The following is a 14,910-nucleotide window of genomic DNA, read 5'->3' as shown; positions in this document are numbered from 1 at the left end:
GGAAAGCACAACTACTGCTACAAAGTTCTATACTGCCATTCAACCTCCACAGTAATAAAACCAATCCCTACCTTCCTTAACTCCCCTACACAGACCTTTCACTTCACCCAAAGGAGTCCACTCCCCGACCCGTCACCCACCCCCGCCCTCCCCCACACTGTCCCCGCCAAGATGGCCTCCTTCCTACTCTCCTCCCCTACCCACCAGAGCCCACACGGTGCAGGAAACAACCCATCAACCGGGAGGACGCCCTCCAACACCTGCTGATGACGGGCTGGCTCACTGCGTAACACCTCTCTGCTCAAAGCCGATGATTTCATCCCCAAGAAAGGATTTACATCTCCCAGAAGGCAAATGCTATGGCCTTGTCCTGATTCTCCCACCCCCCAAAATAACATTGTAAAAGGGAACGGAGAGCCTAAGTTGAGCTCAGAGGAGCCGCCTCCCTAAGAAGGCGCTGCACATCTTCACCTCCAGGAAGGCCTCAGGGAGTTGGGGGAGAGGGGAGTCCCCGCAGCCAGCCCAGCGAGGCAGGAGGCCGTGCGCCACTCCCGGCGAGCTCCTTCCTGCGCCCCGGGGGAGCCACTCCAGTCAGACCCTGAGCCGGGACCCCGACCCGCCGACCCCTGACGCGCGCGACGCGAGGGCCGGGCACCCGAGGGCCCTTCGCGCTACCCGGGCCCGGGGCCGCCGTCGGCTGCGACAAAGGGTCAGAGAACAAGACGACCCCTCTGCGTGCATCCCCCGCAGGCCTCCCGGATGCGCCGCTGTCCCGGCCGCGCCCACCCCGACGCTGCCGCTACCTTGTCCTCGGGTGGCGCATCTGGCTCACGGGCCACCCTCTGCCTCAGCTCGGTCATCCTGGAAAAACCGGCCCGACGTCGCCGCGAGCTAATAGCGAAGCCGCCAGAGCAAGCGGCTCGGCGCGGGCACGCACGGACTCCCTCGGCCTGCCCCGCCCCGCCCAGGAGGCGCGCGGCTCCGAGCGGCTCACAATTCCCTTAGCAGCCCAGCAGCCAGCCCTGGAGCTCGGCCCCACCCAGTGCCGTCGCCGCCCTTTCACCCGGGCCGAGCGGGGTCAGCCTTCCCTAACCCCGACCCGAGAGCTCCCTCTCCCGGGAGCAGGGCTCGGAGCGAATGCGCACGCGCAGCGCCGCGATCGCGGTCCGGAAGATCCACGAAGGGCGCAAATACGCCAGAGAGGCAGGGCGACGGGGGCGGGGCGGAGCAGAGTCGAGAGGCGCGCATTGGACGGCAGCGTCAGGGGCGGGAAAAGGCGTGCGCCTCAGGATGCGATTAGCCAATGGGAGCTCCCGCTTAACCACGGATGGCCGGAGCTGGCGCCCTGGTTCTGGAGGTAACCGGTTACTGAGGGCGAGAAGCGCCACCCGGAGGCTCTAGCCTGACAAACGGTTGCTGACCTGGACCAGAGCTCTTCCCTTACGCAAGTTAAGTAGACGTTATTTAGATGGAATGGAGAGGCCAGGTGAGCCGACCTGATTAAGAGCATTTTATCACTTATCACATGATGAGAAATGAAACCCACACTTCACACTTCAGTCTGCGTTGCTTTGCCAAGCGGTCGCTAGTACTCGTTGAGCACTAATTGTATACTAGGCACTGAGCTGAGTAATCGCTTTAGTTGGCTTATCTCATTTAATCCACACATGGCTTGGAAGTGGGTATGATTTGCATTTTACAGTTAAGATCTTCCTCAGTGGTTTTGTTTGTTGTTTGTTGGTTTGTTTGTTTGTTTGTTTTTTGGTTACAGAGTCTTGTTCTGTCGCCCAGGCTGGAGTGCAGTGGCATGATCTCGACTCACTGCAACCTCTGCCTCCCGGGCTCAAACAATTCCAAGGCGTGCGCCACCACGCCTGGCTAATTTTTGTATTTTCAGTAGAGACGGGGGTTTCACCATATTAGGCTGGTCTCGAACTCCTGACCTCAGGTGATCCGTCCGCCTCGGCCTCCCAAAGTGCTGGGATTACAGGTGTGAGCCACCGCGCCCGGCCCTTCGTCAGTTTTTCAAATTTGTCTTCTGGACTGTGGAAAGACCTTTTTTGGGACAGAACTGCTGTCTACTTTGTTTACTGTGCATCCTCTATGTCTTTGACACATCCATTTTAAGTACTTGTTGGATGGATTTAAAACTTTTAAAAGGACCTTAGCCAAGGGTCTCCCAGCTAGAAAGTGCCTAGTAAGAATTAGAATACAAATAGTTTTGTTACCAGCCCACACTCTAACCACCATACTATACTGCCTGCCTGAATTTATTAATACTTGCGTTGCTCCAGCATTGCCTTTGGTGTTTCCTGTTCTTTCTATTCACTGCCCTGTAAGCGATGTAAAACACATATAACACTGGGTCCCCAACTTAAGCATATTGTAATCTCACAATGAGACACTTGCACACAAAAGAATTGCAATTTCGTTTTTTAAAAAAAATATAATTTTACATTTTTCTTTTCAATTTTTAAATTTTAATTAATTTATTTCTCCTTTTTTTAGAGACAGGGTCTCACTGTGTTGCCCAGACTGGTCTTGAACTCCTGGGTTCAAGAGATCCTCCCGCCTAGGTCTCCCAAAGTGCTGGGATTACAGGCATGAGCTACCACACCTGGCTAAAATTTCCTATTGGTAATTTTGACCTGAGCTGTGAGTTTTGGGGCAGATAGTGAGAATTCTGAAAACAGCATTATATATTCCTGATTTCTATATGAGTATATTCCCGAGTAGCTTGGACTACAGGTGTGCAGCACCACACTCAGCTAAGTTTTAAATTTTTGTGTAGCGATGAAGTCTCACTTTATTGCTCAGGCTAGTCTTAAACTCCTGGGCTCGAACAATCCTCCCACATAGGCCTCCTAAAGTTCTGGGATTACAGGCATGAGCCACAGCACTCGAGCAAGATGATCTTCTAAGACAGGTGGAGATGTTAGTGTCTAGAACTTCACCTTTAGGGGCACATAGTTATGAAAGGTCATATCTAAGTGAGTGTCATGTCAGTCCTTCTAAAAACTCAGCTGTTCCTTTTCAAATCCAGCCTAATAAAAGGGGGCTTGGAGAACCAATGCACTTAAGTCAGAATTATAGAATGCACAGTATGATTACTAGGATGGATAACATCCTAAAATGTGGTCTGAACAAACTTCTCATCCATTACACTCAGCCCTCTCAGGTTAATGGAACTCAGATCAAGTATTTTCCTGAAGTCAGTACTGTGTGACGAACAGGGGTCTGTGGACGTCATGCTAATAGAGCTTTAGGCCAGCTTTAGAGCCTTTCTCTCTCTCCTCTCTCTCTCTCTCTTTTTTTTTTTTTTTTTTTTTTTTTAGACAGTTTCCCTCTTGTTGCTCAGGCTGGAGTGCAATGGCGTGATCTCGGCTCACTGCAACCTCCACCTCCCAGGTTCAAGCAATTCTCCTGTCTCAGCCTCTCGAGTAGCTGGGACTACAGACGCCTGCCACCACAGCCGGCTAATTTTTGTATTTTTAGTAGAGACAGGGGTTTTAGGTCAGGCTGGTTTTGAACTCTTGAGCTCAGGTGATCCGCCCACCTGGGCCTCCCAAAGTGCTGGGATTAGAGGCGTCAGCCACCGCACCTGGCTCAAGAAACATTCTTAAGCATGCTTGATCTTGGTAAATTCCCCTGATTTCTTCTGTAGGAAAAAACCCTAGAGATTCAATTTCTGTGTCCAAGTATAAGTAAAATTCTAAGGCTTTTGATACACATTTCTAAGTTTCCACCAGAAAAATTATACCAATGTATACTCCCACTTGCAATGTATTAAAGTGCCTACTTCCTTGAATCCTTCCTAACACACCAGGTGTTAACATGATTTTTATTAATTTGGTAGGTTAAAATTCTGTCTCCATTGAATTTATGTTTCTTTGCTTATTAATGTGGCTAACAAACTTCACATATTTACTAAGAGTAGGACTGGACAGTGGAGGCCAGATACCTCTGGGTTTTTGTTTAGATGAATAAATTTTCTATTTCTCTTTTTTTTTTTTTTTTTTTTTTTTTTTGAGACGGAGTTTCACTCTTGTTGCCCAGGCTGGAGTGCAATGGCACAATCTCGGCTCACTGCAACCTCCACCTCCCGGGTTCAAGCGATTCTCCTGCCTCAGCCTCCCGAGTAGCTGGGATTACAGGCACGCACCACCACAGCCGGCTAATTTTTTGTATTTTTAGTAGAGACGGGGTTTCGCCATGGCTAGGCTGGTCTTGAACTCCTGACCTCAGGTGATCCTCCCGCCTCGGCCTCCCAGAGTGCTGGGATTACAGGCGTGAGCCACCACACCCAGCCCTAAATTTTCTATTTCTCTTAATCCATTCAAGTTGAGTTCTCTGTCACTGAAACCTAAACTATACTAACCAATATAATCCTTTGAGGCATACTGAAGTCTTAAAACTTATATGGTCATTCATTATGGTTTTTTAATTATTTATTATTATTATTATTATTATACTTTAAGTTTTATGGATTTTTTTCTTATGTTTAGAAGCCCATAGGAAGATCTCATAAATATTTACAAAAATATTTTTCCATTTCTTATTGGGTTAAGATTTGAATTTGAATTATTTATCTAGAATTTAGTGAATAATTATTAGGAAAAGTCTTTTTTTTTTTTTTTTTGAGATGGAGGTTTGCTCTGTCACCCAGGCTGGAGTACAGTGGCGCAATCTTGGTTCACTGCAACCTCCGCCTCCCGGGTTCAAGCAATTCTCCTGCGTCAGCCTCCCTAGTATCTGGAATTACAGATGTGCACCACCACGCCCAGCTAATTTTTGTATTTTTAGTAGAGACGGGGTTTCACTATGTTGGCCTGGCTGGTCTCAAACTCCTGACGTCAGATGATCCACCCACCTCAGCCTCCCAAAGTTCTGCGATTACAGGCATGAGCCACTGCGCCCATCCAGAAAAGTCTACAGCTTTTATTCTTTTCTAATAGTTTAACCAATTATCTGATCAAAATTTACTTCATTCTTTCTTCCACTGATCCAATAGTACCTTTACTAGATGTTAGAGTAGCTACTCAAAATGTAAATTGGATCACATCAAAGACCTGCTGTTGACCACATTCCCTTGCACTTTTAGAGAGCCTACAAAGTCCTGCAAGAGCTCACCCCAGCCTCTCTGCAACCTCACCTTGCACCACTCTTGCTTCAGACACATCAGTCTGAGTTCTACATCAAACTTGTCTGAATATAGTCCAAGTATGCTGACCTTTATAATCATGCTATTCTCTCAGCCTAGAATGCTTTTTTCCAACTCTCCAAACAGCTGTCTTCTCTGATAAGATGCTACCTCCTCAGAGAGGCCTTCTCTGACCACAGTCATAAGCATGTTTATGTCCTCATTTCAGTTTAACATAAAATTTACATAACTGTACACCTCTTTATCATTTGACACTTTTAGGAGCACATCACTTCTGTAATAGCAGAAATAAACAGATTCATGTACATGGTGGGTCCCACATGGATAGAGTTTAATTGACATTTAAAATGTCTTCAAATCTATTACATGTAATTTGGCATTAAACCAAAATGTTATTATGTAAGCAGACAGAACTGAAACAGAGTAGTGGAGCATATGCATTTGTTTTTAGTGAAGCAAATGTTCCTCACTGGAGGAATGAACACATTCCACATTTTGCAAAGGAACTGAGATTTTAACGGACCCAAGAAAGGAAAATAACCACAAACAGATGATGCTGCATTATGTTTTGATATTGAGATGTATGCAAATGGGTAGTCCATCACACATAAAGCAAGAAAGTGCCAACATCAAAACTTACAAATGAGTAGCAGAGGCTTGCAAGAAATTCAAGAGACAATAGAATAGCACTATTGAAAAATACTGCATCATCAATACCCTTGACAACACAGAGTAGGATATTATACAGAAAAACAGCAGTGTCAGCAACTAACTGAGTGGAGAAACAGTAAGAATGCCTTAACCAATGTAGCTTAAATTTTTTCATGTTTGCACAAGAGTAATATATAATAAGAATGTTTTTAAAGTCTAAAAGTTCTTTTAAAACAAAATAGACCCAGGCGCGGTGGCTGACGCCTGTAATCCCAGCACTTTGGGAGGCCAAGGCAGGCAGATCACATGAGGTCAGGAGGTCAAGACCAACCTGGCCAACATGGCGAAACCCTGTCTCTACTAAAAATACAAAAATTAGGCAGGTGCGATGGCGCATGCCTGTAATCCTAGCTATTCAGGAGGCTGAGGCATGCGAATTGCTTGAACCCAGGAGGCGGAGATTGCGGTTAGCCAAGATCGCACCACTGCACTCCAGCCTGGGCGATAGAGTGAGACTCTGTCTCAAAAAAAAAAAAAAAAAAAAAAAAATTGTAAGTGATAAAGCATTGTATAACAGTTTGAGGCTGGGCACAGTGGCTCATGCCTGTAATCTCACACTTTGGGAGACCGATTGGGAAGATTGCTTGAGCCCAGGAGTTGGAGACCAGCCAGAGGGACATAGTGGGACCTTCTCTCTACAAAAACATTTAAAAATTAGCCAGGTACAGTGGTGCACCCCTGTAGTCCCAGCTATTTGGGAGACTATGGCAAGAGGATCCCTTGAGCCTAGAAGTTGGAGGTGGCAGTGAGCAGTCATCTTGCCACTGTGGTCCAGCCTGGGTGTCAAGGAAGACCCCCCTCTCTAAAAAATAATAAAAAAAATAGTTTGACAGTTTTCTTGCTTGTGCTACATAAAATAATGGTACATATTACAATTGAAGGCATCTTATAATAGAAATGCCCTTTCCTGTTCCCTTTTAAGGCTGACCCAGTGCTTTAAGAGGCTGATACAGAAGGGTAAAGTTAAGTCTCCACAAAATCCAGGGAAGAGACTGTGAAACTCCTCTTAGAACCTTGTCTGGAGTCACAGCTGAACTAGAAAAAAAAAAAAAAGGAAAGAAAGGCATTCCAGAGATAAAGAATAGACTAAGGAGAGGAGATATTTGAAGCCATAATGATTGAGAATGTGTCAGACTTGAAATGAATCTTCAGTTCCCTCAACAAGATAAATAAAACTAAATCCATACCTAGATACATGGTAGAAAAACTAAAGAATTCTGCTGACCAAGATATTAAAAGTAACTAAAGAGAAGTGGTGTAAAGAAGGCAAGAGAGAAACAACGAATCCTGTCCATCCTGTAACAATTGAAAATTTCTGGCTGGGCGCAGTGGCTGACGCCTGTAATCCCAGCACTTTGGGAGGCCAAGGCAGGTGGATCACTTCAGGTCAGGTGTTCGAGACCAGCCTGGCCAACATGGTGAAACCCCGTCTCTACTAAAAATGTAAAAATTAGCCGGGTGTGGTGGTGGGCACCTGTAATCCCAGCTACTTGGGAGGCTGAGGCCGGAGAATTGCTTGAACCTGGGAGGCGGAGCTTGCAGTGAGCCGAGATAGCGCCACTGCACTCCAGCCTGGCGACAGAGCAAGACTCCATCTCAAAAAAAAAAAAAAATTGAATTTTTGACACAGACGAGCAATGATTTAAAAACAAGATTGCTAATATCTATAGTTAGGAAAATAAAGAGAAATGAGCATGTTCATACACAGTCTTAGCTAGAATGTAAATTGCAAACTTTTAGAGATTAATTTAATAACATTTATCAAAAATTTAGGCGGGCACGGTGGCTCATGCCTGTAATCCCAGCACTTTGGGAGGCTGAGGCAGGTGGATCACCTGACGTCGGGAGTTCGAGACCAGCCTGGCCAACATGGTGAAACCCTGTCTCTACTAAAAAAATAATAATAATAATACAAAAATTAGCCGGGCGTGGTGATAGGCGCCTGTAATCCCAGCTACTCGGGAGGCTGAGTCAGGATAATCACTTGAACCTGGGAGGCGGAAGTTGCAGTGAGCCGAGATCGCGCCATTGCACTCCAGCCTGGATGACAGAGCAGGACTCCATCTCAAAAAGAAAAAAAAAAGAAAAGAAAAAAAATTAAATGTGTACGCTCTTTGACTCAGCCGTATTACTTCAAGGAGTTGATATCACCAAAATTGCCTAAGTGCTCAAAGATGTTTGTAGTTAACAACAGGAGATTGATAAATTATGTTATATATACGTGACGCTCTTTTAAAGAGGTACTGATACAGAAAAGATGTACGTGGCATAAAATTAAATGGACTTTATTAAGTACTTTTACAAGTGTTTACGGAATGAGTGCATTTTTGAAAAAAAGTGTATTTGAACTTTTAAAAAAGCTTTAAAAGCTTTATACAATGAACGATTGAGTGATTATAAGAGCTGGCGGGAGAATGTTAAGAGGATGATAGGGAGCTAAGTTTAACATAACAATTCACCTCTTTATCGTGTGACACTTAAGAGCGCATCAATTCTGTAATTGAAAAATAAAGTGCATATTTACAGCAGCTGTACTCTTCAGGCTGCATGGAGGCTTTTCCTCCCGGTAGGCTTGATTTGCATCTCACTTTCACTTTCGTGGCTGGAAACTTTCTACCCACGTAGTGGGAGGCTGAGGAGGCACCATAAAGCTGGGGCTTGACGAACCGGAGCCGGGGCTTGATCTCCACATATGCCGGGACTTGTTCAGCGGCCAGGTTCAGGAGTCAAAGAGGCGGGGAGACCTGCGCGACGCTGCCCCGCCCTGCGCCCGCTTCCTCCAATGTATGCTCTAGGGGGCGGGCCTCGCGGGGAGCATGGACACGATTGGCCCTAAAGTCTTCTCCGCCCAGGCCGTGGGCCGGACAGCGTGGTGACGTTGCAACGCGGCGCAGGGTGAGAGCGCGCGCTTGCGGACGCGGCGGCATTAAACGGTTGCAGGCGTAGCAGAGTGGTCGTCGTCTTTCTAGGTCTCGGCCTCTCGTCGCGACGTTCGCCCGCTCGCTCTGAGGCTCCTGAAGCCGAAACCGGCTAGACTTTCCTCCTTCCTGCCTGCCTGTAGCCGCGTTGTTGCCACTCCGCCACCATGTTCGAGGCGCGCCTGGTCCAGGGCTCCATCCTGAAGAAGGTGTTGGAGGCACTCAAAGACCTCATCAACGAGGCCTGCTGGGACATTAGCTCCAGCGGCGTAAACCTGCAGAGCATGGACTCGTCCCACGTCTCCTTGGTGCAGCTCACCCTGCGGTCTGAGGGCTTCGACACCTACCGCTGCGACCGCAACCTGGCCATGGGCGTGAACCTCACCAGGTAAGCCTCGCGGCGCCGGGAAGCCGGCCCCGGCCCACCCGCACCTCCGGTGCTTGGCGGGAGCGCTTTCGAGCCTAGCCCTCATTGGCTGGCATGGGCCATCCGCGTCTTCTTATTGGTCTGCCACGCAGCGGGGTGGGGTCCAGCTGAGCGCGCGGTTCGGAAAAGCCCGCGCTGGCTGCTGCGCGAACCTGCTTTTTCGCGCCAAAGTCACAAAGCGGGTGGTGGCGGGAAAATCAAGGGTTTTTCCGCAGTGCCAGGAGCACTGCTCCAGGACTCTTTGCTCACTAAGTCCCGTTGGCCTTGAACGGACGCTTTAGTTGTGGCTTTTTTGTTTCTGAGACGCTCTCGGTGTGTTGTCTGGGCTGGTCTCCACTTCTGGGCTCAAGCGATCCTCCCGGCTCAGTCGCAGTTGACTTTAAATGCTTTATAATGCCCTTGCGAGAAATGTGTCAGTCTGTCATCCTACTTAGTGGCAGGAGATTGTTTCTATCCAGAAGGGAGACTGCTGGTGGTATTTTAGTATAAATACTGCCAGATGCATCCCAAAACGTCTGCATTAATATTCGCATCCTCCAGCAGTACGTTTACCCTCCACCAGTTCTGAGACGGCCTGATGGGTGAGAGTGGTAACCCCTTCTAACTGCATTAGAAATACAGACCTTCAGCAGATGGTGTTGATTTTAAACCATGTGTCTCCTGTCTTCTAGTATGTCCAAAATACTAAAATGCGCCGGCAATGAAGATATCATTACACTAAGGGCCGAAGATAATGCGGATACTTTGGCGCTAGTATTTGAAGCACCAAGTAAGTCGTACCTTTTTATTGAGTTATAAAGCTACAGAAAATCAAAACTCTGTCAGTGTTTCTCAACAGCATTTGCTTTCTTTTGGTAGACCAGGAGAAAGTTTCAGACTATGAAATGAAGTTGATGGATTTAGATGTTGAACAACTTGGAATTCCAGTGAGTATCAGTTTCTCATTGTAGAGAGTGCTGTACACAGGCACGATAGGTTTGTCCTAGAATGTTTGTTTATTTTTACAGACAGGGTCTTGGCTCTGTTGCCCAGGCTGGAGTGCAGTAGTGCCATATAGCTCTCTCTAACCTGGGACTCCTGGGCTCAAGCAATCCTCCTGCCTTAGTCTCCTAAGTGGCTAGGAAGGACTACAGGCCTGTCCCACCACACCTGGCTAATTTTTTCATTTTTGTGTGTAGGTGTGGGGGCAGTCTTGCCCAGGCTGGTCTGGAACTCCTGGCCTCAAGTGACCCTCGTCCGTCAAGATATGTTAAAATAATTTAAGCCTACTTCATAACAACTTTTTCTAGAAATATATCTACTGGTGCTTGCTTCAAAGAGATTTTAGTATTTGGATAGTTATTGTTTACCACAAGTCTAAAACTCACAGGTTAAATTTATTGTTTACTGCCAGTTGTCTATTTGCATTAACTTCCATAAACCTCTTTTAAAATTTGTTTCCTTCCAGAATGCTTGGTTTTTATTAAGTGGATTTTAAAGCTATCTTGGAAGAAATTTATCCAGGTTAGGTTTATAAACACCAAAGGAGAGATGAAATATTTGAATGTTGAAAATGCCTAATATCATATTCTCGTTTTCTTTTAGAAAGTAGTTAGGCCTGCTTGCGCCATCATCATTTCTGTGCCATACTCTAATGTTCTCTTACTTTATCCCTGGAAGATGATGAGGAGGAGGCTCTTGTTCCCTGGATAGTGCACTTAATAGCCATTTCTTTTTTTGAGTGGAGTTTGTTAAGAAATTACACAAGTCATATTTTAAAGTAATCAGAAAATATTGATTCTGAGTTGTTTAGATGTTGCCTTTTAAGAAAGTGAGGGTGCCAAATCATTAAATTTCTAACAATTAACTTTTGGAAAATTTTTGTTCTTAATAGGAACAAGAGTACAGCTGTGTAGTAAAGATGCCTTCTGGTGAATTTGCACGTATATGCCGAGATCTCAGCCATATTGGAGATGCTGTTGTAATTTCCTGTGCAAAAGACGGAGTGAAATTTTCTGCAAGTGGAGAACTTGGAAATGGAAACATTAAATTGTCACAGACAAGTAATGTCGATAAAGAGGAGGAAGCTGTAAGTAGTTTTTAAGTAAAAAGAAAATAGTTTGAAGAGAATTGTAATACTGCTTATTAGGTTAATTGCTAAAATTAAAAGTAGACAGAATTGGATCCCGAGTAATTTCTGAAAATTGACATACTGTTGAAATCTGCAGCTGATTTATAAGTGTCATCCAATTTAGAATTATATTTGCAAGAAGGGAATACAAATTCAGCACATGTACATACCACAGAACAATGGTTTATGGATCAAGCCCACACCGGCTCTTAAGGACAGGATTGGGAAGTTAGGCATCTAACCTTTAGCTTTCTGGAGATATTTACTCTATTACCAAATAATTGAGCACAGGACAGCAACTCAATAGAAGGATATGGTTAGGAGTAAAAGTCTACCTGTTAGGAGCGCTTTTGTAATCCTAATATTAGCTTACATGTTGTGGGTCCAATTGGTCGCCCATTTTAAAGGTGGAGAAGCAGGCTGAGCAACCTTAAGTGACAATTTAGCCAAAGTCACAGGCTGTAGGAATCAAAGGTTAAACAGGAAGGAGACTTCTCACTAAGGCTAGAAAGCAGACTCCATGCAACTTTGAGAGTACCTAGAGAGCCCTTGTTTAACCAAAATAGAACATGGCAAAACCCCATCTCTACTAAAAATATAAAAATTAGCCAGGCGTGGTGGCGCACACCTGTAATCCCAGCCACTTGGAATGCTGAGACGGGAGAATGACTTGAACCGAAGAGGCGGAGGTTGCAGTGAGCCCAGATCATGCCACTCCCCTCCAGCCTGGGTGACAGAGCAAAATTCCATCTTAAACAAACAAACAAAAAAAACTCGCTAACCTGAGCATAAATTAAAACTTTTTAAATCAAGGACAAAGGTCCTAACCTCTTAAGCTTGTTAGGATTAAATATGGTAGCATTAAAGAGCTTAGCATATGCTGTGTCTGGCATATTATAAGCTTACAATAAATACTATATATTGCTCTCTTGTCCCTTGAATGGGTAGTCAACATTTAGTTTAAATAAAGGTAAAATTCATTTGAAAGGTTTTTTTTAAATTAATAAAGTCCAGGAGCTGATTCTTTATCTGTTTCCTGAATCACATTTCCACTCCTCTGCCAACCTCATTTTTTTCTTTTTCTGTTTTTCTTTGTTTTTGAGACAGGGTCTTGCTCTGTCCACCCAGGCTGGAGTGCAGTGGTACAATCATGGTTCACTACAGCCTCAAACTCCAGGGCTTAAGTGATCTTCCTGCCTCAGTTTCCCAAGTAGCTGGAACTACAGGTGTGTGCCAACACACCTAGCCTGATTTCCTCTAATTTCATTTTCCCCCTTCCATTACAATCTATTGGTTGAAGAAATTAGATCATCATTTGTTAAGTTTTCCAGAGTTTGGATTTTGCTGATTGCATTCCTGTGTATACATAAATTCCTCTACCCTGTGTGTCCTACAGACTGGTAGCTATAGCCCTAGAGCCTTGATCATATTCAGGGTGTTTTGTTTCGGGGGTGAGAGAGCAAGAATACTTTATAGGTGGTGGTGTGTGCCTCTAGTAGGAGGCACAGGGTGTCTGGATGTCTTTGCAATGTTAGCTGTAATAATCATTGTCTAGATCCATTAAGTCATTAATTAGAGTTTGCAGAGATGAAATTAGTATGTTTTATTCACTTATTGGCTGCTTATTAGAAAAACTTCCACAAAGAAAAGCTTTCCCATATTATATAATTTGGTTATCTAAATTACAGCTATAGGAAAGACAAGCTAGATACTCGAGTCTTTTGCTTTATGTATCAGTCTTCAAAATTTTCATAGCTCCCTCCAAAGTGACCAATAAAAGTGTTTGTGGATTTTTATAAATATATAATGAGCTAATAGATTGCAACTTTCTTGATGTTTTTCAATGATGAATCTTTTGTTTTGTAGGTTACCATAGAGATGAATGAACCAGTTCAACTAACTTTTGCACTGAGGTACCTGAACTTCTTTACAAAAGCCACTCCACTGTCTTCAACGGTGACACTCAGTATGTCTGCAGATGTACCCCTTGGTAAGATAATAAATTTGAAGCTTGTTTTGTAGGTAATCATATGTGATACTCCTCAGTAATTAACCATCTTCCTGTCTTTCAGTTGTAGAGTATAAAATTGCTGATATGGGACACTTAAAATACTACTTGGCTCCCAAGATCGAGGATGAAGAAGGATCTTAGGCATTCTTAAAATTCAAGAAAATAAAACTAAGCTCTTTGAGAACTGCTTCTAAGATGCCAGCATATACTGAAGTCTTTTCTGTCACCAAATTTGTACCTCCAAGTACATATGTAGATATTGTCTTCTGTAAATAACCTATTTTTTTCTCTATTCTCTGCAATTTGTTTAAAGAATAAAGTCCAAAGTCAGATCTGGTCTAGTTAACCTAGAAGTATTTTTGTCTCTTATAAATACTTGTGATTTTTATAACACAAAAGGGTCTGGACTCTAAATGCAGTTTTAAGAATTGTTTTTGAATTTAAATAAAGTTACTTGAATTTCAAACATCACAGAGCAGTGTCTTCATTTTGACCAGGACTGTTGGAAGTATCCTACTGAATTCCCAGCTACAGCTACCCTTTCGTGTAAATGGTTTTTCAGTTTAGAGCGGCCTGATGGAGATCAAAAGGATTTCAAATACAGTAGGTTACTAGATATTTTAGGGGAGTCACTTGTCAAACTTGTTATTCCAATTTGAGATCAAGGAACAAGCCAGAGAGTAGTACAAATCCTGTGTATTTCATTTTACTTGGCAAAAATTAATACTCTTCAGAAGCTTAATGTACCCAAAGTCATGTGGGCTTTGTAAGATGTTAATGCAGTGTTTCTTTTTAGCCTGGGGAATCTTACAAGAGTCTTGGATGTTTCAGTAGATCTGTAATGGTGCCCAAGGAGTATGGCTGTACAACATTTCTCTAGTATAAGTACACTTTTTGCAACTTCACTCAAAGGATGAAGATGTCTTAAATTCTATGGATGTTGGATCCAACCAAGAAAGTGAAAAAGCCCTGAAGCTCTGAAGAAAGACGTAAAAACATTCCCACTAATAGCTACCAGTTCACTGTATGCTATGTATTAAGAATTTTTTGCCGGGCGCAGTGCCTCACACCTGTAATCCCAGCACTTTGGGAGGCAGGCAGATCAACTAAAGTCAGGAGTTCAGGACCAGCCTGATCAACATGGTGAAACCCCATTTCTACTAAAAATGCAAAAAAAAAAATTGGCCAGGCATGGTGGCGCATGCCTGTAGTCCCAGCTGCTTGGGAGGCTGAGGCAGAAGAATCGCTTAAACCCAGGAGGTGGAGGTTGCAGTGAGCCGAGATCATGCCACTGCACTCCAGCCTGGTCAACAGTGAGACTCCATCTCAAAAAAAAAAAAAATTATTGGCTGGTTTAATAGTAGTAGGTTATCAGAACTTACTAACATTAGTATCACTAAAGTAGGTATACAACCCCTGCTGCTCAATTTGGCTTTAGAGAAAACATTTTTAAAAATTGCTTTATCATAATCCTTTTTTCCAGCGCATTTTTGTGTTTGGTAGACTAAATGATTTCTTTCTTAAATTACTTGGACTGAGTTCTAGTTACTGGACATGAGCCTTAACCATGTC

The 14,910-nt window shown here is 44.2% G+C and overlaps 2 protein-coding genes and 1 non-coding gene across 5 annotated transcripts in view; 2 read left to right on the top strand and 1 right to left on the bottom strand.

The window, feature by feature from the left end:
- CDS2 (CDP-diacylglycerol synthase 2) overlaps nucleotides 1-1,192 on the bottom strand; it is a 69,940-nt gene extending 68,748 nt beyond the window's left edge. For both annotated transcript variants that reach the window (XM_030826566.1, XM_030826565.1), the window contains exon 1: nucleotides 804-1,192. In XM_030826566.1, the coding sequence (XP_030682426.1) occupies nucleotides 804-860 (57 nt within the window). In that variant the 5' untranslated portion in view covers nucleotides 861-1,192. The remainder of the gene's footprint in view (nucleotides 1-803) is intronic.
- Nucleotides 1,193-1,324: 132 nt separating this feature from the next.
- On the top strand, nucleotides 1,325-13,809 carry PCNA (proliferating cell nuclear antigen). Of its 2 annotated transcripts, none has more exons than XM_003277990.2 (7): nucleotides 1,325-1,448; nucleotides 8,842-9,178; nucleotides 9,889-9,986; nucleotides 10,076-10,143; nucleotides 11,091-11,285; nucleotides 13,194-13,317; nucleotides 13,400-13,809. In XM_003277990.2, the coding sequence occupies exons 2-7, from the start codon at nucleotides 8,958-8,960 to the stop codon at nucleotides 13,477-13,479; spliced, it is 786 nt and encodes a 261-aa protein (XP_003278038.1). In that variant the 5' UTR covers nucleotides 1,325-1,448; nucleotides 8,842-8,957; the 3' UTR covers nucleotides 13,480-13,809. The 2 variants fall into 2 exon arrangements, with proteins under 2 accessions (XP_003278038.1, XP_030682423.1); XM_030826563.1 differs by having other exon boundaries at nucleotides 1,349-1,486.
- Nucleotides 6,782-6,904, top strand: LOC115838136. The gene has a single exon (XR_004033179.1). It is a non-coding gene; the product is annotated as a small nucleolar RNA SNORA26 (small nucleolar RNA).
- Nucleotides 13,810-14,910: the final 1,101 nt, after the last annotated feature.

Source organism: Nomascus leucogenys, chromosome 13 (assembly GCF_006542625.1).
Source record: "Nomascus leucogenys isolate Asia chromosome 13, Asia_NLE_v1, whole genome shotgun sequence".
In the NCBI taxonomy this organism is placed as follows: Eukaryota; Metazoa; Chordata; class Mammalia; order Primates; family Hylobatidae; genus Nomascus; species Nomascus leucogenys.
This window is presented reverse-complemented; position numbering and strand designations above follow the sequence as displayed.